The sequence below is a fragment of the Mustela erminea genome, chromosome 18 (assembly GCF_009829155.1).
Source record: "Mustela erminea isolate mMusErm1 chromosome 18, mMusErm1.Pri, whole genome shotgun sequence".
Lineage (NCBI taxonomy): Eukaryota > Metazoa > Chordata > Mammalia > Carnivora > Mustelidae > Mustela > Mustela erminea.
This window is the reverse complement of record NC_045631.1, coordinates 24,053,558-24,080,281: the sequence shown is the minus strand read 5'-3', so window position 1 is coordinate 24,080,281 and position 26,724 is coordinate 24,053,558. Positions and strand designations below refer to the sequence as shown.

The 26,724-nt window shown below is 37.5% G+C and overlaps 1 protein-coding gene across 5 annotated transcripts in view; it reads left to right on the top strand.

Moving 5' to 3' along the window:
- CCT6B (chaperonin containing TCP1 subunit 6B) overlaps positions 1 to 26,415 on the top strand; it is a 28,161-nt gene extending 1,746 nt beyond the window's left edge. The window contains exons 2-15 of one of the 5 annotated variants that reach the window (XM_032322749.1): positions 70 to 133; positions 1,098 to 1,232; positions 4,674 to 4,847; positions 7,414 to 7,517; positions 12,198 to 12,308; positions 13,059 to 13,218; positions 15,358 to 15,440; positions 16,036 to 16,132; positions 16,614 to 16,761; positions 20,927 to 21,001; positions 22,204 to 22,337; positions 23,992 to 24,094; positions 25,640 to 25,712; positions 26,231 to 26,415. In XM_032322749.1, coding sequence (XP_032178640.1) covers positions 70 to 133; positions 1,098 to 1,232; positions 4,674 to 4,847; positions 7,414 to 7,517; positions 12,198 to 12,308; positions 13,059 to 13,218; positions 15,358 to 15,440; positions 16,036 to 16,132; positions 16,614 to 16,761; positions 20,927 to 21,001; positions 22,204 to 22,337; positions 23,992 to 24,094; positions 25,640 to 25,712; positions 26,231 to 26,303 — 1,534 coding nt within the window. In that variant the 3' untranslated portion in view covers positions 26,304 to 26,415. The remainder of the gene's footprint in view (positions 1 to 69; positions 134 to 1,097; positions 1,233 to 4,673; positions 4,848 to 7,413; positions 7,518 to 12,197; positions 12,309 to 13,058; positions 13,219 to 15,357; positions 15,441 to 16,035; positions 16,133 to 16,613; positions 16,762 to 20,926; positions 21,002 to 22,203; positions 22,338 to 23,991; positions 24,095 to 25,639; positions 25,713 to 26,230) is intronic. The other 4 variants (XR_004280872.1, XM_032322751.1, XM_032322750.1 and 1 more) reach the window with 4 other exon arrangements.
- Positions 26,416 to 26,724: the final 309 nt, after the last annotated feature.

Genomic DNA, 26,724 nt, shown 5'->3' with positions numbered 1-26,724 from the left:
CAAGAATTTGAGAATGTCTTGCTTAACCCTTGCCATATGAGGTTAATAATATCACTGTTTTCTGAACAGGCTTGTTTCTGGTGCAGGTGACATCAAACTCACCAAAGATGGCAATGTGCTGCTCCATGAGATGGTGAGCTGATACTGCTGACTTCAATAAATCTTAACAAGCCTAGAACATAGTACAGATTGCATATATATTTATTTATTTATTTATTTGACAGAGAGAGATATAGCAAGAGAGGGAACACAAACTGGGTGAGTGGGAGAGGGAGAAGCAGGCTTCCTGCTGAGCAGGGAGCCTGATGCAGGGCTTGATCCCAGGAGTCTGGGATCATTACCTGAGCCACCCAGGCACCCCTTTATTTATTTATTTTTTAAAGATTTTATCCACTTTTTTTTTTTTTTTAAAGATTTTATCCACTTATTTGAGAGAGAGAGAGCGAGCACCTAACCTGAGGGAGGGGCAAAGAGAGAGCAGGCTCCCCTCTGAGCAAGGAATCCGATGTGTGACTTGATGTGTGATAGGATCCTGGGATCATGACCTTGAGCCTAAAGCAGGTGCTCAATTGGCTGAGTCACCCAGGCAGCCCCAAACAAACTGTGATGTTTAAACCAAAGTTGTCAGTTAAATACTGCAGTTAGTAATACTTGTTGGATTAGACCTTAATAAAAGATAGTTTTCATTGTTTTGAAATCTTTATACAGTCCAAGTAATAGCTTAGGGATACTTCCAAATTAGTTACATCTTTTAAAGTCACTGAATTGTGTTCTTTGTAATATGAAAATATAAAAAAAAAAATCCTTTGCTATTTTAGTAAATATATTCATCTTAGAGATTGAAGAATTTGATCTTATTTTGGAAACGTCATTGCATTCCAAAGCAAAGACTTACAAAATGTTCAAACCTCATTAGTTCTCAATTTAAAAAATTTGGTAATGACATTTATTAAGTATTGATAATAAGAATTTGCGAACTTGTAGAATAAAGCTTATTTCTTAATTTTATTATTGGCCTTTAGGTTATCTTGTTTTCATTGGACTATTTTTTAAAAAAATCTCATTCTCTCTTTTAATCTGTTGCTTACTTTTTCCAGCAAATTCAACACCCAACAGCTTCCCTGATAGCAAAAGTAGCAACAGCCCAGGATGACATTACAGGAGATGGTACTACTTCCAATGTTCTAATTATTGGAGAGTTACTAAAACAAGCTGATCTTTACATTTCTGAGGTGTGAGCATTTTACAGAATTCACATTCATGTGATATTTGATTTTGAATGAGGAATTGTTTTCACTAGTAAAATGTTTTAATTTTAGAGGGCAAGAGTAATTTTTATCAAGATACTTTTGGACAATTATAAATGGAAATAATCATGAACTTTTTTTTTTTTTTTTTACAAAATAATGCCTTTCATTGGAATTATATCCCACTTTTTAAAATGAAGTATTTAAGATAGATAAGAAAGTAAAAAATTAGCCATCTACCCATGAATAACTGCCTAAAAAAGAAAACATCACTGATAAAGTTGAAACCAAATTATGCACCTTTAAAAAAAATAACTGGAGAAAAATAATTGAAGGTTTTCACACTGTGAATTTACCTATCTTTCTAGGTTTTTTTTTCCTTATAAACCTTCTACTCTAGCTAGACTCCTCCGTGCTACTCCCTAGCCTTTAAAATCACTACAACACATTTCTACCTCAGAGCTTTTGTTCAATCTGTATTCTTTTCTTGGTATTACTTATCTGTCTTCTCTGATTAAGTATTTAAAAGTTTCCATTCTTTCAAGGTCCATTTCAACAAAGCATTACTTGGTCAAAGTGCTAAAATTATTACTTCTTTGCATTTATTTAGAATTGGGAATTGTCTAATAATTCAGTACCTGCAACGTACCTCTTTTAGGATTCTTTTGGCTTTAAGCAGTAGAAATTTGACTAAAAATGATTTAAACAATAAATTATCTCCCATGACAGAACATCCAAGGTAGTTGATTAAAAAATTCTATTAGTCATCAAGTACTCTGGTTCTTTCTGTCTCTTGGCGCCTCCATTTACAATGCTGTTTCATGATAAAGCTTATTTCCATCCTGATTATAAGACTGTCAGAGGAAATTAGGAATACCTGCTTCCTTTAGTAACACTTAGCAGGAGAGCACAAGAAAGAACCATTTGCCCAATTATGGAATCTAAGTCCTTTTTTAAAAAAAAAATTTTATTCATTTGACAGACAGGCAAGTAGGCAGAGAGGCAGGCAGAGAGAGAGAGGAGGAAGCAGGCTCCCAGCGGAGCAGAGAGCCCGATATGGGGCTTGATCCCAGGACCCCGAGATCATGACCCAAGCCAAAGGCACAGGCCCAACCCACTGAGCCACCCATGTGCCCCTATAAGTCCTTTTTTTAAAAAAAAAATTTATTCATTTGATAGAGATCACAAGTAGGCAGAGCAGCAGGCAGAGAGAGAGAGAGAGAGAGAGAGAGGAGGAAGCAGGCTCCCGCTGAGCAGAGAGCCCAATGTGGGGCTCAATCCCAGGACCCTGGGACCATGACCTGAGCCGAAGGCAGAGCTTAACCTACTGAGCCACCCAGGTGCCCCAAGTCCTTTCTTTATATGATTGGGTCAACTTTGATCTGTGTCCATCCTGTTGGAATTGACTTAATCTAATCAGGATCAACCCTTTGAGCTATCTAGAGAGGGTAGCTTCCTCTGAAGACTGGAGGAAGGGATAACCTAAACAAAATTAGGGTTTTGTTAAGGAGGAAGAAGTTTAAGAAAGGGGGGATGCTGACAGACACTGATGTAATTATAAATCTGTGGCAGTATAGTGATAGAGCTAGGCACAAAATATGATAGAAACACTGAGGAGGGAGGGATATCCTAAACTAGCGTGAATTAGGAAGCACTTCCTAGAGGAAGTAATAAGACCTGGGTTAAATCTTCAGGATGAGAGGGAGTGAGCCAGAGGAAAGACTGAGGGGTAAGGAGAATGACATTCCAGGCAAAAGGAACAACACAGCAGAGGCACAGAGAGGAGAAGCAATGTGGTATGTGTGTAAAGTCACAAACACTATGGTCTTGGCAAAGTTTAAAGTGATAAGGGTAGGGGCTCCTGGGTGGCTCAGTTGGTCATCTAGCTCCCTGCTCAGCGGGGAACCTGCTTCTCCCTCTCTCTCTGCTCCTGTCATGTATATTCTCTCTCAAATATACAGTTTAAAAAACAAAGTGGTACGGACAGTAATGAAAGCCTGGAGAAGTTGGTGGAGCCAGATCACAGAGAGCATGTAGTATGCTAACCAAGAAGAATGTTCATGTTTATGTGTTAATGACTGATGCAGTCAGATTGGCATTTTAAAAATTTGGGTGACAGTTTTAGGGGAGTCAATTCTGGAAGGCGAGAAGGTGTGAGATCCTAGACTGAGGTAATGTTTTGAAAATGGTTCATAATCATGCTCTAGAGTCAGGCTCTGCAAATTTAAAAGATTTTATTTATTTATTTGACAGACCGAGATCACAAGTAGGCAGAGAGGCAGGCAGAGAGAGAGAGAGGAGGAAGCAGGCTCCTGCTGAGCAGAGAGCCAGATGTGGGGCTCAGTCCCAGGACCCTGGGATCATGACCTGAGCCGAAGGCAGCGGCTTAACCCACTGAGCCACCCAGGTGCCCCTTTAGTGTATATTTCTTAAAACCAGGATATTCTCTTATATAATCACAGAATAGTAATCAAAAACAGGAAATTAATATTAACATTGACACACTGATACAGTAGTATAACTACAGATTTTATTCCGGTTTTATCATCTGTCCCAACAGTGTCCTTTATAGCAGAAAAATATCTGGGCTCATCCATTGCATTCAGTTGTCACATCCCTTTGGTTTCCTTTAAATTGGAATAATCCTGAGCTGTGTTTTGTGTTTTACATTGCTACTTTTAGAATATAGGCCAGTTATTTTGCAGAAAGTCCTCAATTTGGATTTGACTATTTTATTGTAATTAGACTCTGGTTACAAACTTTTGGCATGAATACCATGAACATGCTTTAGTATTCTTTTTTTTTTTTTTTTAAAGATTTTATTTATTTGACAGAGATCACAAGTGGGCAGAGAGGCAGGCAGAGAGAGAGGAGGAAGCAGGCTCCCCGATGAACAGAGAGCCCAATACGGGGCTCAATCCCAGGACTCCAGGATCATGACCTATGCTGAAGGCAGTGGCTTTAACCCACTGAGCCACCCAGGCTCCCCATGCTTTAGTATTCTTAATGCATCGTATCAGGAGGCACATGATGCCTATTTGTCCCATTACTGTGATGTTAAGATTTGGTGAAGGTGATGTCTGTCTGTACATTTCTCCAAATCAGTGCTGGTTCTTTTCCTCCACATTAAAAGGAGCCTCTCTTTTCTTTTGTGCCCATACAGAAAAGTACCACATGGCAACGTTACAATATTTGGAAATAAAGAGGACTTTTGTAGTTTTTTGTACTGGACTTACAATTTTTCTGTAAGTCTGAGATTATTTTCAATATGAAGCACTGAAAATTACTTTTATAAATTATATACATACCAATATTAATGGCATTGATGTGGTAATATTACTTTTTCTGGATATACCTGTTAAGGGAAGATGGTTACTTTTACTTTACTTTGATTTTATAATTTTTAGTTTTACGTTGATGTAATAGGGCCTGCACCCTAGAATAATAGCTGAAGGATTTGAAGCTGCTAAGATAAAAGCACTTGAAGTTTTGGAAGAAATTAAAATTAACAAAGAGATGAAAAGAGAAATCCTTTTAGATGTGGCTAGAACATCTCTGCAAACTAAAGTTCATGCTGAATTGGCTGATGTGTTAATAGAGGTATGTGACTAAACTTGCTTTCACAATGAGTATAGACTAATGCATGATGGTATTTTATTCTATAAGATAATCACTACATATGGTTCTTTTGTACGTGAAATGAAATATGGAAGACAAACACTTATAGACCTACCTAGAGACTAGACTTGATTGGTCAGAACAGTATGTGAAATATTTCAAAAGTGTCATAATAAACCTTTAAATTACCATGAACGTCACTGCCTGTGGATTACCACAGTGGCTGCCTGTGGATCATCCCTTGTGAGTGCCATTGGGGTGACGTACTGATCTCTTAAACCTAGAGGTCCATAATTATTATGTGAGGAGACACAAAGGGAATTGGTTAAGCTTACCACTTTAATGAACCATGATTAATAGGTAGATAATATAGATAGATAAATATTATTCTATAGATAGATAGGTAATAGATAGATAATATTCACATCTGGGAAATGCATATTTGTTTTGTTTACTTCAAGAGGTAAAATATATGTAATATAAAGACAAGACTGGGTATTTTGGGAAGACTTATATCAGGTGGCTATAGTTTGATATCATCATTGTTCCTCAGCTTTGTATTTTTTGAAACTTGAATATATTGCTTCATCAGGAATGATGAATTCATAACCCAGATCACAAGACATTGATATATAAATCAGAATGCTTTCTTGCTAATTTACTTTGAGAGATATAAATGACAAATAGACTGGAACCAATAGGAAAACCTACTTGGCAAATGAGATTAAGATCAGACAATTTCTTGCTCAACAGAGTTCAAATAAAGACTGCAGTTGGAGTCTTGTTGGAGTACATATATCAAGTGACCCAGAATCTTCATTTTTTTTTTTAAGATTTTATTTATTTATTTGACAGACAGAGATCACAAATAGGCAGAGAGGCAGGCAGAGAGAGACGAGGAAGCAGGCTCCCTGCTGAGCAGAGAGCCCGATGTGGGGCTCGATCCCAGGACCCTGGGATCATGACCTGAGCCGAAGGCAGAGGCTTTAACCCACTGAGCCACCCAGGCACCCCCAGAATCTTCATTTTATCTGGTTAGGGCCCCCATTATCTTTTGGAGTTGTGGAAACAGTGATATTCTCATTATTCAGTGGTTTTTGTCATTATTCCCTATTAGGCTCTAAGACCAAATATCATGTTACCTCAGGTAAAGTTTTCAAGGGTATAGTTTTTTGCTTTATTTATATTTTAGGATGGTTATTTTATAGTACTTAATTTCTGTAATTAGTTGTTTTCCTACTACTTTCTTTTTTATTTTTATCTTTTTTTTTAAAGGTTTTATTTATTTATTTGACAGAGATTACAAGTAGGCAGAGAGGTAGGCAGAGAGAGAGAGGACGAAGCAGGTTCCCACCTAAGCAGAGAGCCCAATACAGGACTCAATCCCAGGACTCTGGGATCATGACCTGAGCTGAAGGCACAGGCTTTAACCCACTGAGCCACCCAGGCGCCCCTTCCAATTACTTTCTGAGCTAAAGAGTAGGATGTATTGTACCATGCTTCTCAAGTTATATATCCCTGGGCATATGTGGCAGAATAAGTGTGATAGGTCTTTCTAGAGTCTCAATTTTACTTTACAGTTTTGGGGAAAAGCATTACTTTCACATTAAAACAAGCATGTGTATTATAGCATGATGTGGAAACTTTTCATGATAAAACAAAACTTTAGAAATTTCCAGCTTGTATAGCCAGCAAATTTTAGCTCTTACCTTACATTTCCTTCTTTTCTATTAGTATGTTCTTTGGTGGAAAAGTTTGAGTAGTGTTGGTAGTAGAAAGAGTAGTAGCTTGGCAGTTGAAAAGAATTGAATTCTAGGGACACCTGGGTGACTCAGTGGGTTAAGCCTCTGCGGCTCAGGTCATGATCTCAGGGTCTTGGAATTGGGCCCTGCATCAGGCTGTCTGCTCAGTGGGGAGCCTACTTCTCCCTCTCTCTGCCTGCCTCTCTGCCTCCTTTGTGATCTCTCTCTCTGTGTCAAATAAATAAATAAAATCTTAAAAAAAAAAAAGAATTAAATTCCAGTACTGGTTCAGCTGCTGCCTTTTATTTTTTATTTTTAAAAAAGATTTTATTTAAGTTATTCTTTTTTTTTTTTGGAGAAAGAGTGTGAGCTGATGGGGGTGGGGGGTGGGGGAGGGGCAGAAGGAGAGGAAGAGAAAATTCCAGGCAGGCTTCACGTCCAGTGCAGAGCCCAGTGTGGGGCTCAATCCCATGACCCTGAGATCATGATCTGAACTAAAATCAAGGGTTGGATGTTTTACCAACTGAACCACTCAGGTACCCCTAAGACTGTAACTTAAAGTTTTATCAGAGTTTACTTATCTGTAAAATGAAGGATTGGGGCCTGATGATCTCTGAAGTTCCTTTAGGTTCTAAGGTATCCATTGGCATTGATTATTACTGGTGTCCATGAAAAAGTGGCCCTTTTTGGCCTTGCTCTGTATTTTCATGTCTGAAGCCCTTTGTCTGCTTAGTCTGGTGATTACTTAGGCCAGTGACTTCTTTTAATAGAACAGGAATTACTGTTCTCATTTGCTTCTCTTTCAGGCTGTGGTGGATTCTGTTTTGGCTGTTAGAAGACCGGGTTATCCTATTGATCTCTTCATGGTAGAAATCATGGAGATGAAGCATCAATCAGAAACAGATACAAAGTAAGTTACATAAACTTTGACAATACGTAGATTCTAGAATATTTGGTTTAGTTCAGATGTTTTTTCATTAATTTCCTTACTTTTATTCAACATCAGTCTATTAATTCAGCATATATTAATTGAATACTTATCCCAAGCTAGTCATTATTTTGAGTGCTAGGGATAAAGAGTAAACAGAACAGAATTTCTTTCTCCAAGAAGATTTTGTTTCTAGTTGAGGGAGGTAATAAATACCTAAGTGATAATAAAAGCTTGAAGAAGATAGAGTGACTATGTGAGAGCTTGTGTGTGATTTCAGAATATTTAGGGGAGGTCCTCATAGTAGGAAGACAAAGAGCTAAGAAGGTGTCCGAAGAAGTAAGGAATAACCATGTGCACACCTGGGGGAAGAGTGTTCTGAATCAAGGGAGTGACGGTTGAAAAGGCCCTGAGGCACACAAGTGTGCTGGGGTGTTTGTGTGCCTGGAGCACAGGAAGAGGAAAAAGGAGGAGGAGATGAAGTTGGAGAGGAAAGAAAGCCAGACAATTGCTTGAATATGTAGGACCTCAGAGTATGTGGCGTCTTGTTGATTTTGGACTTAATGAATTTTAAATGTCTTATTATGGAAAATTCTAAACATATATGAAAGTAGAGAGAAAAGAATAGTGGACTCCTATACACCTGTCACTCATCTTTCAATTTTCAACATATCGTATTTTTCCTTTTATTTCCCTTATATGCCCTGTTTCCCTCTTTCCCTCCTTGTCCCAAACCTGGATTATTTTGAAGCCAATCCAGATAATCATTATTTCATTTTAAAATACTTACTTATTTTAATATATATGTATGTGTGGGCATCTTTATTTACCTGTTTCTTGACGTTTTATTTGGTTTTTCTTAAATCTGCCATGATACTTTTTATGGTGTCTTATTCCTTGCAGATCTTTATAAGACTGCCTTGTATGTTTTTAAACATATAGTTCATATCTGATAATTACAACATTTGAAGTTTTGACTTGTCTGTTTCTGTTGTTTATTATATTTTGCTGGTTCTCCCTAACTGTGTTTTGTTTCTGTATGTGCCATTCATTGTGTTTGAAAAAAGTATTTGTAGAAATAATTTGAGACCTGGGATGAAGGTCCATTTTTGTACAGAGAATTTGAATTTGTTGCTGCAAGGCACCCAGGGAATACTTTATTTTTTATTTTTATTTTTTTTAAAGTAGTTTTCATGTCCCGCATGGAGCCTGTTGTGGGGCTTGAACTCATGATGCTGAGATCAGGATCTGAGCTGAGATCAAGAGTCCAGGTGCTTAGCCAACTGAGCCACCCAGGCAGCTCAGGGAATACTTTAAATTAAATCTGCAGCTTGAGGGCTTTTTGTTCGTTTGTTTGTTTGTTTTCAATATCCAGCTAATAGTTTTTTTCTAAAAATTTATTTATTTTAGAGAGAGAGTGAGTGAGTGCACACATGTGAGTTGGGGAAGGGGAAAAGGGAGAGGGAGAGGCAGAATCCTTAGGTAGACTCCCTGCTGAGTGTGGAGCCTGATGCAAGCCTCCATCCCAGGACCCTGAGATCATGACCTGAGCCAAAACAAGACTTGGCTGCTTAACCGACTGAGCAACCCAGGTGCTCCTATCTAGTTAGTTCTAACTGCTGATTGGTATAAGGGCTGCTTGCTTATAATTCATCCTTCTGATTTATACCCTGAGTATGAACCCCTTTGGGTTTCCTACTTAATGGCAAAAGTGTCTCCTCTTAGGCTCTCTACCTCGGATGGCTCCTGAGCCTTTAATTCTGTCCCCTTCTCATTGTGAGGTTATTTAAAACAAAGTTCAAATTTTCCTGAATTTTCTAATGACTTTAGGATAAGAGTGCCTGCAGTTCTTTTCTTACCCCTTGGAGTTCATGCTTTCTTTACTGTTTTATAGCTCTTCAGTGTTTTTAAGGGTTTTTGTTTGTTTGTTTTTGGGAATGTGAGAGAGAGAGTGTGTGTGTGTGTGTGTGTGTGTGTGTGCGCGCGCGTGCGCTCATGCGCTCATGAGGCAGTGAGGGTGAGATGCAGAAGGAAAGGGAGAAAGAAGATCTTATGCAGGCCCCACACAACAGCATGCATCCTGATGCAAGGCTCAATTTCAAAACCCTGAGATTATGACAAGAGCTGAAATCTCGAGTTGGATGCTTAACTGACTGAGCCAACCATGTGCCCCAGGGGTTTTGTTTTTAACCCAGAATTTTTAGTTGCTTTTGGTGGTAGTGTTCATCCAAATTAGTCTGCCATTGCTGAGGGCAAAGCAGTTCTTGGTTTATATTTCAGAAGGATCTCTCTGGTGGTTGTAGGGAGAATGCATTGTGGAGCAGGGCACCTCCCAGTGCAAGGGCAGAAGCTGGAGGCCAGTCAGGAATCTGTTGTAATTCAGAAGAGGGATTAGACAAGGGTATACTATACCCAAGTTTAGACAAGGGTATACTTAGAAGAAGAAACAATAGGATCTATTGATGGTTCAACACAGAATGTAACAGATAAAGAGTGAAGGATGTCTCCTGGGTTTTTGCATGGAGCAGCTGGAAAAGGAGAAGTACTTTTTCTTGGGATGGAAAAGACTGGGAGGAAAATATTTGGGGAAATAAATCAAGAGCTTAGTTTGGGAAATGTTATGTTTTAGATGCCTATTAGGCATCCATGTGGAGATGCTGAGTAGGGAGTTGAGAGGTGTGTCTGGAGTTTAGAACAGAGGTCTGATCTGGAAATGTATTTGGGAGTTATCCGTGTATAGGTGACTTAAAGCCTATGAGAGGTAATGAGTTCATCTGGGAGGTGAATATAGATAGAAGAGGACGTTTACTCTCCCTCTACCCCTCCTCTTGCTCTCGCTCTCTCGCTCACTCACTCTCTCAATATAAATATTAAAAAAAAGAAGAGGAAGTTTAAAGTTAAGCTTTGGAAACTCCGATGTTTAGAAATTGGGAAGACAAAAGGATATAGCAGAGGAGACTGAGAAGGAGTGGTTACTGATAGAGGAAAGCCAAGAGAAGTTAGAGGCCCTGAAGCTAAGAAAGGAAAATGTTTCAGAGGGAGAATAATCAACTATGTCATATGCTGCTGAAAGCAAGTTGTGGATTGAAAAATGACCTTTAGATATGGAAAGCATTTAATGTTTTTGGTGGCTTTAATGAGAACTGATCTAGGAGTGGGTATGAAAGTCAGACTGAAGGTGGGCTCCACAGAGAAGGTTTAGGGAAGTGAGAATACAAGCTTACACCATTCCAAAGAGGTTAGAGAAATGGGGCAGTAGCTAGAAGGAAGTATGGGAAAGGACTTGAAGCAGAAGCATTCTTTGTTTTAAAGATGGGAATTATTGGGGCGCCTGGGTGGCTCAGTGGGTTAAAGCCTCTGCCTTTGGCTCAGGTCATGATCTCAGGGTCCTGGGATCAAGCCCCGCATCAAGCTCTCTGCTCTGCATGGAGCCTGCTTCCCCCTCTCTCTCTGCCTGCCTCTCTACCTACTTGTGATCTCTGTCTGTCAAATAAATAAATAAAATCTTAAAAAAATTTTAAAGATGGGAATTATCATGACAAATCTGTATCCTGATGAGAATGCTCCTGGAGGCAGGAAGAATTGGTGCAATAGGGGGACGGGGTATTGCTGGAGCAGAGAGGAGAAAAGGCGTAGAGTACATAGATGCAGAGGAGCATGGACAGTTCAGTCATAGGAATAGGAGGCTCAGGTTCAAGTGCAGGTGGATTGGTAGAAGCAGTGATGGGACAGTGCTTGTATTTTCTCAAAGCAGCAAGGTCATTTGCTGAGAGCAAGAGGGAAAGAGTGGAGGCTTGAATACTGAACATACATTTGCTTGTTTCTTCCTAAATATCTTCATTTTCAGTTAGAGGTTGGAGTAATTAGATTAAAATTTGTAGTTAGATTAAAATTTTGAAAACTTCCTTGTAATCATGTTTATTTTAAAAATTATTTCTTTACTTTAATGTAGAACAAATACTGGTTATAAAAGAAGGAGAAATATTCCCTAATTGGGTATAAATGAAGCTTTGAAAGTTACAAAAATACTTTCTTTTGAAAGAAAATTTGGAAAACAGGAAAAGAGCCTCTCCCACCCCCAAATTATCCATATTTCTACTGCCCAAGCAGAACTTTACTCTAGGTTCCTTTCATTTTTTTCTTTTCAATACCCAGGTACTTATTTTTTAAAAGAATAGTTATAATCATTCTTTATAGGTGGTTTGTTGTTCTGTGTTTATCAGCTACCTATGTAAATATTTTTCCATGTCATTTCATAGTTTTCATGACCACCAAATAGTTGGGTCATTTATTTGCTGAACAGTGCCCTATTGTTAGACATTTAGGTTAACAATTTTTGGTTGTTCCATATAATTATTTTGAACCAGTGTTCCTAAGAAACTCACTGTGTGTCTACCTCTCATTACTTGACCAGCTGTGTCATATGTTTGAGTCACATAATTTAGAGAATAACTCTGGGTTGACTTTTCATTGTGACTTCATAGTCACACTGTGTTAAAGTGGATTTTCTTTTCCAATTTTACTAATTATGTGTTAGGCTTAAAGTTGGTGCAAGGAAACAGTGTGTGTCCTGATCTGTTACAATTTTAAGAATATAATTCTTATTTTATAATAAATTTAGAGTGTATATTCCAAGTAAGACACATTACATATTTTTAATAGATTGATCAGAGGATTAGTTTTGGACCATGGTGCCCGTCATCCAGACATGAAGAAGCGAGTAGAAGATGCATTTATCCTTACTTGCAATGTGTCACTAGAATATGAAAAAACGTACGTGGCAGTTACTCTTTGTAAATGTTGAAACTATATTTTCTAGAAGGGTTTTTAATTTTGATTAATTAATTGATTTAGAGACATGTGGGGGAGGGGCCAAGGTACGGGACAAAGAAAGAATGAATCTTTTTTTTTTTTTTTTTTTTTTTTAATTTTAATTTATTTATTTATTTATTTTTTATTTCCAGCATAACAGTATTCATTATTATTGCACCACACCCCGTGCTCCATGCAATCCGTGCCCTCTATAATACCCACCACCTGGTACCCCAACCTCCCACCCCCTGTCCCTTCAAAACCCTCAGATTGTTTTTCAGAGTCCATAGTCTCTCATGGTTCACCTCCGCTTCCAATTTCCCCCAACTCCCTTCTCCACTCTAAGTCCCCCTGTCCTCCATGCTATTTGTTATGCTCCACAAATAAGTGAAACCAGATGATAATTGACTCTCTCTGCTTGACTTATTTCACTCAGCATAATCTCTTCCAGTCCCGTCCATGTTGCTACAAAAGTTGGGTATTCATCCAGAAAGAATGAATCTTAAGCAGGCACAGGGCTCGGTCTCATGATCCTGAGATCATGATCTGAGCTGAAATTAAGGGTTGGATGCTTAACCAACTGAACCACCCAGGTGCTCCCTAAAAGTCTTCTTTAATCTCTTCCTTCCTTCCCAAATGTTTAGTGTAAACTCCTACCTTTCCCTCCTTTTTTAATCCACTTTTACTCGCTCGTTTTTATTAATCTTTTAGAGAGGTGAGTTCTGGTTTCTTTTATAAGACTGCTGAAGAGAAAGAGAAATTGGTAAAAGCTGAAAGAAAATTTATTGAAGATAGAGTACAAAAAATCATAGACCTGAAAGACAGAGTCTGTGCTCAATCCAATAAAGGATTTGTTGTCATTAATCAAAAGGTGAGAAAGAAAATTCAGATTTTAACTATTTGTAAATGTTTTTCAGCATTTCTTACAGTGTGGTCTGTGGACTCCTAGGAATTTCAAAGACCATTTCAGAGAGTCTTTGAGGTTTTTAAAAAAAAAATGGCAGTTTCATTTGAGATATCTTTTTTTTAAAAAAAAAGATTTATTTATTTATTTATTTGAGAGGGAGTGAGGAGAGAGTGTGTGTGGCGGGGAGGGGCGGAGGGAAAGGGAGAATCCCAAGAAGGCTCCCTACTGAATGCGGAGCCTGACGTGGGGCTCAATCCCATGACCATGAGATCATGACCTGAACCAAAATCAAGAATCAGACGCCCAACTGACTGAGCCACCTAGGTGCCCCCATTTGAGAATATCTTGAAGTGGTAAAACTTATTAAATTTTGATTAAATATGCATCCTTTTATAATTCTATGTGAAAGAGAGTATGAAATCTGAATATTAAAATATGTTTGTCGTGGGTGCGTCTGGATGACTTAGTTTGTTAAGCATCCCACTCTTAGTTTCAGCTCAGATCATGATCTCATGGTTATGAGATCGAGCCCTGTATCAGGCTCTGCACTGAGCTGCGCATGGAGTCTGCTTTCTCTTTCCTCTCCCTCTGCCCAGCCCCCATGGCCCCCTGCCTCCCTCATGATCACACTCTCTCAAAAATAATTTTTTTAAAATATAGTTGTCTAGAAGGAGAGTTCTTGTATAATTGAGTTACAATTGTATAGTTGCATAATTATACATATGTATATATGTATAATTGATCCACTTCTTTCATGGAATGCCATTTTTACTTTTTTTTTTTTTTTTTAAAGATTTTATTTATTTATTTGTCAGAGAGAGAGAGGGAGAGAGCGTGAGCATAGGCAGACAGAGTGGCAGGCAGAGGCAAAGGGAGAAGCAGGCTCCCCGCCGAGCAAGGAGTCCGATGTGGGACTCGACCCCAGGATGCTGGGATCATGACCCAAGCCGAAGGCAGCCGCTTAACCAGCTGAGCCACCCAGGCGTCCTGCCATTTTTACTTTAAAGAATAACTGGCAGGGGTGCCTGGCTGGCTCAGTTAGTAGAGCTTGCAACTCTTGATCTTGGGGTTGTGAGTGCAAGCCCCATTTTGGGCAGGGAGATTACTTAAAAAAAAAAAAAACTGACAGAAAAACTGTGGTTATTTAGACATGGGTATTTGGCAGGCTTCTCTCAAAAAGGAAGAAGCGGTTCTGTCACTTCAAGGAAAACAACTGACAGTGTTTGTTCCAAATAAATTTGAGCTTTCAAGTCAAAATTAAAATTTTGGAAAACTTGTAATTGCCTCTGTGAACTTGACTGCTTTCCAGTGCTTAAAGGACTTTTCTGATAGTATTAGTGGTGATATTAGCAAATGTGATATTTTTGATATTATATACCTGTGAAATGTATCAACATTTGGAAGCTCTGCTTAACATAACCACTTTTTTCTAAATGAGTAAAAAATGTATGATTAACAAAGACATGCCTGGGTAGATAATACATTCAAAGTGTGAGATAGACAAATGGATTTTAATATGAAAGAATATAGAAAAGATTATTGATAGGTCCCATATTTCACATTGACATTAACCTTTAAGGAACTGTCACTTATTCAGTTTTGATATAGTATCAAAGAAGAATATCCACATGTATCTGGAAAGGTTATTAAAATATTCCTCCATTTTCTGATACATATTTGTGTGAGTCTAAGTTTTCATAATATACTTTAACCCAACAACATATCACACCAAATTGAATGCAGAAGCGGATCTGAGAATCTAGATGTCTTCTTTTAAGACAGACATTAAGAAGATAGCAAAAATGAAAGTGTTATTACTTTAAGCCTTATACTTTTTTTGTTTAGGAAAGTATAGTAAATTTTCACTTGAAGATGTTTTTTATGTTAACATAAAATGGGTTGTTTATTATTTTGAATGGATTAATATTTTAAACATTTCTCAATTTTAATTTATAGTATGACAAATATTATAGAATACAGTTCACATAAAAGCTTTTTGAGTTCTTAATAATTTCTAAGAACGTGAAGCAGTGCTAAGATCAGAAAGTTTGAGAACTACTGGCTTAAGATGTGCTTATAACTTTTATGCTAATTTGGTTTTAGGGAATTGATCCATTTTCCTTAGATGCTCTTGCAAAACATGGCATAGTAGCTCTTCGCAGAGCAAAAAGAAGAAATATGGAAAGGTAAGCTTGCAGATTACTATGTATCCTATTTTTTAACAGATAAAATTGAAATGATCCCACGGTATTCCTTTTAGTTTATATGTAAACATTGTGAGCAAAATAGCATACAGATTCCAAAATACTGTCTTTAATTTCAATAAATAATGGAAGTGTCAAAAATCAAGACTTAAAAAAATATATAGACTGTTAACCTACCTCAGAACTTTGTTGAAGTACAAAGAAGGTTTTTATCTTAAAACATTTTTTTTTAAAGGATGAATGGGCAGAGCACCGAGGACTTTTTTTTGAAGATTTTATTTATTTATCTGAGAGAGAGAGAGAGACACTATGAGGAGTAGGGAGGGGCAGAGGGAGAAGCATACTCCTTGCTGAGCAGGGAGCCTTATGTGGGACTCAATCCCAGGATCCTGGGATCATGACCTGAGCCCAAGGCAGCCGCTTAACTGAGCCACACAGACGCCCCTTCTTAAACAGATTTTAAAAACAATACAACACAGCGAAAATGCTCTGTTCTGTGTTAGATATCTTTTCACCTTTAAGAAGTTAAGTCTAGTGCTTTCTATAACAAAAGCTATGGTACCATATATCATTTCAGACTCTCTCTTGCTTGTGGTGGAATGGCTGTGAATTGTCTTGAAGACCTTACTGTAGATTGCTTGGGACATGCTGGTCTTGTACATGAGTGTGCTTTAGTGAGTATCTCTGCTGACAGTGGTTATAAAGTGAAGAGTAAATCTTTTGCTTTTTTATTTTATTTTTTAAGATTTTGTTTATTTATTTGACAGAGGGCACAAGCAGGGGTAGTGGCAGGCAGAGGGAGAAGGGGAAGAAGGCTCCCCACTGAGCAGAGAGCCCAATGTGGGGCTCCATCTCAGGACCCTGAGATGATGACCTGAGCCAAAGGCAGACGCCCCACCCTTTAAAAAAAAAATACTAAGTCTTTTAATTCAGGCTTTTCCTTTTGGTGTCTGAATAATCCACAGGACAGATTTTACAATTTATTTATCTAAATGTTTGTTGAGAGTTCAAATATAACAACTGCTTTTAACACATATTTAGTTATGTTTGATAAGAAAAATTCACATGAAGATTGGGTTCTATTATTATAAGCTGGGTCTTCATTTCATAGTAACATTAAGTATTAGAGTTATATCTTCTTGGATTATCGTCTAGGGTGAAGAAAAGTTCACTTTTATTGAGGCCTGTGTTAACCCTCGTTCTGTCACCTTGTTGGTTAAAGGACCGAATAAGCATACTCTGACACAAATCAAGGACGCTATAAGGGATGGACTTCGTGCCATCAAAAATGCCATTGAAGATGGTAGGCTCTTTTTTGTGATGGATATGAACCTTAATGTATTTTTAAAGTAGTAATACATCTATCATGATACAGAGTATTTTAAAAGATATGAATGATTACTATATATATTTTTTACTAAGATTTTTCCACTGGAATATTCTTAGTAACTATGCTGTGCTTTTTTTTAATTGAGAGAGAGTGTATGAGCACAAGTAGGGGGAGGGGCAGAGGGAGAAGGAGAAGGACAAATGCCAGCTGAGCAGGGAGCCCAACTTGGGGCTTGATCTCAGGACCCTGAGATCGTGGCCCCAGTTGAAGTCAGATGCTTAACTGACTGAGCCACCCAGGTGCCCTAGTATGCTGCCCTTTTAATTAACTTCTGTTTATGAAGTGAAAAAGCACTTAATTTGATGCTGTAGTATCATTTTTTTTTATTTTTAGAAATTTATTTTTAAAATCACTGGGGTGCCTGGGTGTCTCAGTCAGCTAAGCATCTGAGTCTTGATCTCAGCTTAGGTCTCAATCTCGGAGTCATGAGTTCAGGCCCAAGTTTGGTTCCATGCTGGGTGTGGAGCCTACTTAAAAAAAAAAGAAAAAAATTTATTTTTAAAATCATGAAAAGGCTTTTCCAGCTTAGAACTCATTCCATTACCTTAGGTGCAGTGTAATTTTCAGAAAAATTAGGAAAGAATATTAGCATGTATTATTTACTGATAATTTATAAACTAACTCCATTTAAAATAGAATAATAAGCACATGAAAAGATGCTCAACATAATTAATCATTAGGAAAATGAAAATCAAAACCATGAAGAGATACTGTTTTACAACTGTTATGATGGCTATAAATCAAAAAGCTGGACAACAGTAAATGTTGGCAAGGATATGGAGAAATTGGTAGCCCTCAACATTGTTGGTGGGAACTGCTGGAAAATAGTAGGGAGTTCCTTACAAAGTTAAACACAGAGTCACTAGATGACCCAACAAATCAACTTTTAGGTATATACCTACGGTATACCTTAATATTCTTTGATCAAGTTGTTCTGGCTGCATTTGTTGAAAAGATTTTTCTTTTTCCAGTAAGTTGAGTTGCCTTTGAAACTTTTCATTGAAAATCAATTGTCCCTATTTGTGTGGTTCTATTTCTGTGTTCTTATTCTGTTCCATTGATCTGTTTGTCTATCTCAGTGTAATATACTCTCCTGTTTACTGTAACTTTATGGTAAGTCTTGAAATCAGCAGTGTCAATCCTCCCATTTTGTTCTTTTTCAACTTATTTTGGTTATTTAAAATCTTTTGCATCTTCATATGAATTTTAGAATTAGCATGTCAGTTTCTACCAAAAAGACTTGAGATTTTGATTGGAATTTCATTGAATCTGTAGAACATTCTGGGAATAATTGGTATCTTAATATTGAGTCATTGTATATTTATTTATTTGAGCCTTCTTGACTCTATCTCAGCTATATATATATATATTTATTTCAGCAATATTTTGTAATTTTTAGTGGCATATCTTTTTTCAGATTTATGTAGTTCATGAATTTTGGTCCTTTGGTATATGATGTTTTTAAAATTTCCATTTCTGATTTTAAGGTAGAGAAATACAGTTGATTTTTGCATATTGATCTTAAATTCTGAAACCTTGTTAAACTCACTCATTCTAGTAGCTTTCTTATAGATATCATTGACTTATCTATATAAGTAGTATAAGTGATCATGTTTGCTAATAAAGACAATTTTACTTCTTCCTTTCCAATCTGGATATCTTTTATTTCTTTTTTCCTTTTATTCCTGTGGGCTAGAAACTTCAATACATTGTAATGGAAATGGTGAGAGTGGGCATCCTTTCCTTGCTCCTGATCATACGGGGAAAACATTTAGCCTTTCTCTATTATGTGTGAAAATTAGCTGTAGATTTTTCTAGAAGTCCTCTGTCAGATTGAGGAAGTTCTCTTGCTGAGAGTTTTTATCACGAATGATGTTGATTTTGCCAGTTGCTTTTCTGGTGATCTATTGAGGTGATTATATGTTTCTTCTCTGTTAGATTATTAATGTGGTAAATTACATTAATTTTTAAACGTTCAACCAACCTTACATTCTTGGGTTAAACCCTACTTACCTATGATATATTATCCTTTTTAAATGTATATTACAGTTTTTAAATTATTTTTTTAAATTTTGGATATATATATGTATATAATTTGTTATTTTAATCATTTTTAAGTGTTACAATTCAGTGGCAATAAGTTACATTCTTTCACGTTGTTGTGCAGCCATCACCATCATCCATCAATAGAACATTTTTCATTTTATAATACCAAAAATCCATAGCCATTAAACAATAATTCTTCATTCCCCTCTCCTCCCATCTCCTGGAAACACTCTTCTAATTACAGTGTCTGTGAAATGGACTATTCTATGTACCTTGTTTGAGTGGAATCATCCAGTATTTGTCCTTTTGTGACTGGCTTATTTCACTTAGCATGTCTTCAGGGTTCATCCATGTTGTGGTATATGTCAGAATGTCCTTGCTTTTTAAGGCTGAATAACATTGCATTTTATATGTATATAAATATATAATTTTATATTTATTTATATTATATAATTTTATATATATATATATATATATATATATATGAGATTAGGACAGAATATTAGCATCTATCTATCTATCTATCAACTTGGTGACTGCATCCTTGCCACCCATTCACATTTTTAAAAAGTTTCTTGTGAGGGGCATGTATACACACACACACACACACACACACACACACACACACAGAGCTCGTTACTTATCCATTTATCCGTTGATGGAAACTTAGATCACTTCACCTTTTGGCTGTTGTGAATAATGCTGATATGTGTATTGTCCTTTCTATATATTGTTGGACTTGATTTGCTAAAATACTAAAAGAATTTTTATATTTATATTCATAAGGGGTATTTATATATATATATTTTTGCTTATAATACTTTTATCTTTTTTGCTGTTAGAATAATGCTGGCCTCAAGAATGAGTTAGAAAACATTCTCTCCTTTTTAATTTTCTGAAAGTGTTGAATTCTTGTGTAGAATTGTATTACTTCTTTCTTAAATGTTTGGTAGAGTTTACCAGTAAAGCCATCTGGGCCTGCAGTTTTTTTCATGAGAAATATTTAAACTATAATGTCTTTTTAATAGATATTTTTATCTTATTTTTTTGAGTTTGTGTCATTCAAGAAATTTGTCTGTTTCGTCTGTTGAGATCATCAAACTGTTGCCCATGAGCTAAATCCTGTTTGCTGCCTGTTTTTGGTAAATAAAGTTTATGGGGATATAGCTATACCCATTCATTCAGGTATTACCTGTGCCTCTTTTGTGCTACAATGGCAGGGTTGAATAGTTACAAAGGTGATGGCATGGCCAACAGAGTCTAAAACATTTAAATATGGTGTTTGCAGAAAATTTGCTAATCCCTGATTTAAGTTTTCAAATTGATTTGCATAAGTTGTTCATAATATTCCCTTACTATTGTACTTTTTTTTTTTTTAAAGATTTTATTTATTTATTTGACGGAGAGAGATCACAAGTAGACAGAGAGGCAGGCAGAGAGAGAGAGAGAGGGAAGCAGGCTCCCTGCTGAGCAGAGAGCCCGATGCAGGCCTCGATCCCAGGACCCTGAGATCATGACCTGAGCTGAAGGCAGCGGCTTAACCCACTGAGCCACCCAGGCGCCCTACTATTGTACTTTTTTTTTTTTTTTTTAAAAGATTTTATTTATTTATTTGACAGACAGAGATCACAAGTAGGCAGAGAGGCAGGCAGAGAGAGAGTGAGAGAGAGAGGGAAGCAGGCTTCCTGCGGAGCAGGGAGCCCGATGCGGGGCTCGATCCCAGGACCCTGAGATCATGACCCGAGCCGAAGGCAGCAGCCCAAACCACTGAGCCACCCAGGCGCCCCACCTACTATTGTACTTTTAACGTCTGTGGAATCTATAGTTATAAATATCTTTTTCATTTCTGACATTGTTCCTTTTTTTGACACTGTTCATGTTTATTTCATTGATTTCCGCTCCAATTTTTATTATTTTCTTCTGTTCACATTAAGTTTCATTTGCTCTTTTCTAGTTCTTAGGCGGGGAGGCTGAAGTCATTTGTTTGAGACTTTCCTAATTTAGGTGTTTAGTGATACAAGTTTCTTTTTAGGTGTTGCTTTAGTAACATCCCACAAATTTTATGTGTTTTCGCAGAATGGGACCAGGGAAGTTTTTACAGCTACTGGTAGTGTTCTCTAATGTTCTATTTCTTAAGGTGGGTGGGAGGTACATGAGTACATTTATTTCCACATTTATTCTTTATACCTTATACATATAAATATCCTTCTGTGTATATTCAGTATTTCACAAGAACTTGAAAAAATTTTTTAAATTACTTTTTAATTCTGGTATAATTAACATACAGTGTTATATCACAAGGAACTTTTTAAAAATGTCAATGGGTGGCAAGGATGTGGTCACCAAATGGATAGACGACTCTTTTGAGCAATTATGTTGTACAGGGAAGCAGAGGAAGGGGCAAGTAATTAAAAAATAATGTGGGATAAAGGAGAGATTCTTTTTGTGTTGTTCTGTTTTAAAGATGGGTGATTCCAAGGCAAATTTATTGATTCAAGGAGAGTCATAAACTTTACGAAAACCGTATCAGCAGGTATAAAAGTCATATCCTGTTGTGAAAATTGTTGTTTTTAACCAGAGCTTTTACCTTAGAGTAATAAGAACACCTGTATTTTTCCCTCAGGTAGCTGTTTGTGTTTTGCTTCAGTATAGAAAACAAATACTGTCATAAGTCTCAAGAATTCTATACCAAAACGGTGACGAAAGTATCTTGGCCTAAAGTTTTTTTTTTTTTAATTTTATTTCAAATCAGGTACTACAATTAGTTTCCTGTCCCCCAAATTATAAATGACTACCTTTTAAATATAGTCATAAAGAACAAGATGAAGATGGAAGAAATGTCTACTCTTTTTTTTTTTTTAGATTTTATTTATTTATTTGACAGAGAGAAATCACAAGTAGTCGGAGAGGCAGGCAGAGAGAGAGAGAGGGAAGCAGGCTCCCTGCTGAGCAGAGAGCCCGATGCGGGACTCAATCCCAGGACCCTGAGATCATGACCTGAGCCGAAGGCAGCGGCTTAACCCACTGAGCCACCCAGGCGCCCCAGAAATGTCTACTCTTAACAAAGAATGAAGTAAGCTGCTTGCAGCCAGTTGTCTGTACCATGCCTAATTATTTAATGGTGTGTAACTTCAGAATGCTTCATAAGGCATCTGAGTAACCACTGAACTATGCAACTTACTTTATTTCCATATATATTTAGGTATATTTTAGGTGTCGGCAGTATAATTTGAACCCACTTGAATAGCTAAGTGCTTTTTTCTCCGGTGTTTCTGTCCAGCATGCCTTGCCAATCTTTTCCCTCCACAGGCTGTGTAGTTCCGGGAGCAGGTGCAGTTGAAGTGGCAATAGCGGAAGCCCTTGTTAATTACAAGCACTGTATAAAAGGAAGAGCTCGTCTTGGAGTCCAAGCTTTTGCTGATGCCTTGCTCATTATTCCTAAGGTACAACTATCCTCATGGCCAAAGAACTAGTGGTTAGACATAAGGGTGTTGGATTGTAAATTGTCCACATTATCTAAGACCAGAGTAGAAAGACAGTCTTTTTTAATTAACATATAATGTATTATTTGCTCTGGGGTACAGGTCTGTGAACCGTCAGATTTACACACACACTTCACAGCACTCACCATATCACATACCCTCCCCAGCGTCCATAACCCAACCATCCTCTCCTACCCCTCTCCCCACCAGCAACCCTCACTTTGTTTTGTGAGAGTAAGAGAGACAGTTTTTATTTGCATTTCCCCAGGCACTTTTGTTTAAGATATGTTACAGTTAAGCAGGGAAACTTTTGGATAATAGCTTGGAATCCTTGTCAAAGTTTTGTGAAATAACTAAATTGCCCCTTTGCCTATCTCTGAGTGCAAAATTTGAAGTAAGTCCAGAAATTTCCTTCAAAAATGGTTCATGATTAATCATAATGAGAAAGTTTAGAACTTAAAATTTAACTAGACTTTAGGGTAGATTTCTTCTTGGTGGTGGTATCCAAAGTGTTATCATCACTTTAAATTGTGGGAAGTGAGAACTTCAGGCTGTTTAGCACTGCCAAATATAAGCGTGCTTTTGTCATTTTCATTTTAATACCTAGAAAAGGAGAGAAACCAGATATTCCATGTGTCGAAAGAAGGACAGAGAATTACCATTCCTTTTCCTTTGCCTTAATCTGGTTGTGAACCACTTAGAAACAGAGAAGACCATGTCAAAGGTGTTATTACCATGAAGTAAAAGATTAAGAACAGTGCTAGCAAAATCTTTTTGTTAATTGCTTTAAAATTATTCATAATTTGTAGAATCTTTGAGAATTGGATATCTGTTTTATCTTTGCCCAAAACAGCAAAGTCAGTAAGTGATGGTCCGGTAGTTGACACAAACTGGTAAGTCTGGTAAATAGTGGTGGTTTGGTTCTACTTGGAAATAAACCAGGTTTAGAGTGCTTTCGTCTCCGTTCCTATTGCCACAGGTCATGACTGTCCTCATGTTGATGAGGACATAAAGATCCTGAAAATATGGAGGGTTCCTTTAGCAGGTGCCTAGGAAAAGCTAGAAAATGTGTGGCTCAAGGAAAAAGAAGATATAATACCATTCTACTAATTTTCCATTTATTATTATTATTTTGTAATGATTTTATTTATTTGAGAGAGCATGGGAGAGAGCAAGAGAGAGAGCGAGCGAGAGAGCATAAGCATGAATGCATAAGCAGGGAGGAAAGGCTTGATCCCAAGACCCTGAGATCATAACCTGAGCCGAAGGCAGATGCTTAACCTACTGAGCCACCCAGGTACCCCTCCCCAATCCATTTTTTAAGAAATCCTTTGCAAGGAGGGAAATTAATATGGGGTGGGGATGAGGGACAGTAATGTCCTCAGAATTTAGTGTAATACACATGGGGAAGATGTTTATGTAAATATAAAAACTGCTAGATACATGAAATAATAATTTGGTTAACAATGGAATTCTTTGAAAGGAAATGATTACTGTATTATGAATATGTTTTCACAAGACTAGAGGGCAGAGCCTCACTTTTTATATTTGATACTCAAATACATATGGGAAGATAATTCACACACTTATTTTTTTTATTTTTTTATTCTTAAAGGTTCTTGCTCAGAATTCTGGTTTTGAACTGCAGGAAACACTGGTAAAAGTTCAGGCTGAACATTCTGAATCAAAACAACCTGTTGGTATAGATCTGGATACCGGTAAGAAAGTGAAGAAAAATTAGCTGCTCAGTAAAGAAAGAGGTTATACTACAGTGACCCAGAACTTATAGCGAGGGATTGGAGATTTGGATGACTTCAATATTTAAAATTTGGGTGCCTTTAATTTACTTTTGAATTTCTTGAAAGAAAACATTCTTTTAAGAAAAAGTTTTTGAGTGCTTGTTATTTGACTCTTGAGATTGACCAAGAACAAAAGAGACAAAACCCCCTGCCCTTCTAAACTTATATTATATCAGGGAAGGATAGGCACTAAATAATTAGCTTAGGGGCGCCTGGGTGGCTCAGTGGGTTAAAGCCTCTGCCTTCAGCTCAGGTCATAATCTCAGGATCCTGGGATGGAGCCCCGCATCAGGCTCTCTGCTCAAGCGGGGAGCCCGCTTCCTCCTCTCTCTCTCTGCCTGCCTCTCTGCCTACTTGTGATCTCTATCTGTCAAATAAATAAATAAAAATCTTAAAAAAATAATAAGCTTAATAAATAAGTTCCCTGAGCATTTAAGGAGTAATGAATACAATGAAAAAAATAAAAGGACCCTATAAGGAAGACTATGAATGCTAGCATGAGGGGGCGGTCACAATTTAAAGAGAGAGGGTGGGTAGGGTAGACCTCATTGAGAATATGTCTGTAGAAAATAATCAAAGGAAGTAAGGAAGTAGCCTTGTTTGGGAACTGAGGAAAGAGTGTCCTGGGCAGAAGGAGCAGCCAGTGGCAAGGCCAGTGTCTGAAGTTTTTGAAGAGGAGGAAGGAGATTAGAGAAGTAACAGAGAGATCATGCAGGGTATGGGGGCCAGTCCAAGGACTTTGACTTTTACTGCAGTGGAAGAGGGAGCAATTTTTGGCAAAGCTGTGATGTGGCCTAATTACATTTAAAAGGATCATTCCAGTTATTCCATGGAGAGGAGTCTACTGAACAACTAGAAGGTTGGAATGGCCATTAACCGTATTGGAGAACTGTGGGTAGAGCAGCTTTGGTGGAGGAGGCCAGCACTGAGTTTTGGCAAAAGTTAAAATCAAGTGTCTTAGACTTTCTAGTGAAATAGACAGTTGGAAGTATGAGTCTGGAGCTCAAGAAAGAGCTCTGGGTTGGAGAAAAAAATGAGAGTCTTTTGAGTGTATATGGTTTAAATCCAGAAGACTCGGTGAGAATACTTGGGGAGTGAGTATAGAGAGAGAAGAAAAGAACCCAGGACTAAGTCACTGGCTACTCTAAAATTAAGAGCTCTGGGAAGATGAGGAAGAACCAGGAAAGTCAACATAAAAGGAGTCATTAATGTAAAAAAAAAAACAGGCTGAGTGTGGTGTCCTGGAAGACAAGTGAAGCTAGAGTAGTCGGGAGGCTGTGTTAAGTGTTGCTGGTCCACGAGGCTTGAGAACTGACCATTAGGTTGGATTTGATAACATGGAGGTCATTGTGACCTGGACACTAGTAGTTCTGGTGGTATATTAAACACTGTTAGAATATATAACCAGTATTAACAGAATATATCAAGATTGTAGTGTTAAAATAGTTTGTTTTTATTTTGCAGGTGAGCCCATGATAGCGGCAGATGCAGGAGTTTGGGATAATTATTGTGTGAAAAAACAACTTCTTCATTCTTGGTAAATTCATATTAGTTAAAAGAGAAAGACTTCTAGGGACGTAATCAGTAACTTTAAAACTTGTTTATTGTTTTTGCCACCCTATAGTGAAAAATGGTTAAGTGTATGAAAAGGTGTAGTATCCAGTTACTAACACTAGCTTCTGTCATTTCACAGCCCTTTGTCCATTTTAATTCTAGCAGTGTCAGATTTGGAAATGTTTCCCTTACTGTTTATTTGAGGGGGAAGGGAAAGAAGAAGTTTACTGAAATTGTACTACACGTCTAGTGGGGGGAAAAGCAAATAATTTTCTAAAAATGAGCTCAGTTTTGCTGGTACATAAAGTCAAACTTTTGTTTTATCAGCTGAGGATCTGAAATTATAATACAAGGGTGATGTTTGTATTTACAATAACTTCATCTGGTAATTTCTCAGACCACACATTAAAGAACAAAGTACTTTTAGTAGCTGGAGATTGCTGGGGGGGAAGATGAGAGCGAGTTGGTAGGCTTTACTTACCCTGTTATCTTTTTCCTCAGCACAGTGATTGCCACCAACATTCTCCTGGTTGATGAAATTATGCGAGCTGGTATGTCTTCTCTTAAAGGGTGATTGAGTTCAAAATCAACTCTTCCAGAAGCTGAGATTTAGTACATTTACATCAGCTGCCATTATATAACCTAAGCCATTCTTAATTTTTGCACAATAAAAGCAGTTTATATTTGCTGGCCTTAACAGTCTCAGTAATACTTCATCAACGTATAAAGAACACAAGGACTTTCCTAGTAAAGGAATAATAATGAAAATATTTTTCCTTAAGAGTTCTAACTTTGGGGGGCACCTGGGTGGCTCAGTGGTTTAAAGCCTCTGCTTTCGGCTCAGGTCATGATCCCAGGGTCCTGGGATCGAGCCCCACATCAGGTTCTCTGCTCAGCAGGGAGCCTGCTTCCTCCTCTCTCTCTGCCTGCCTCTCTGCCTACTTGTGTTCTCTGTCAAATAAATAAATAAAATCTTTAAAAAAAAAAAAAAAAAA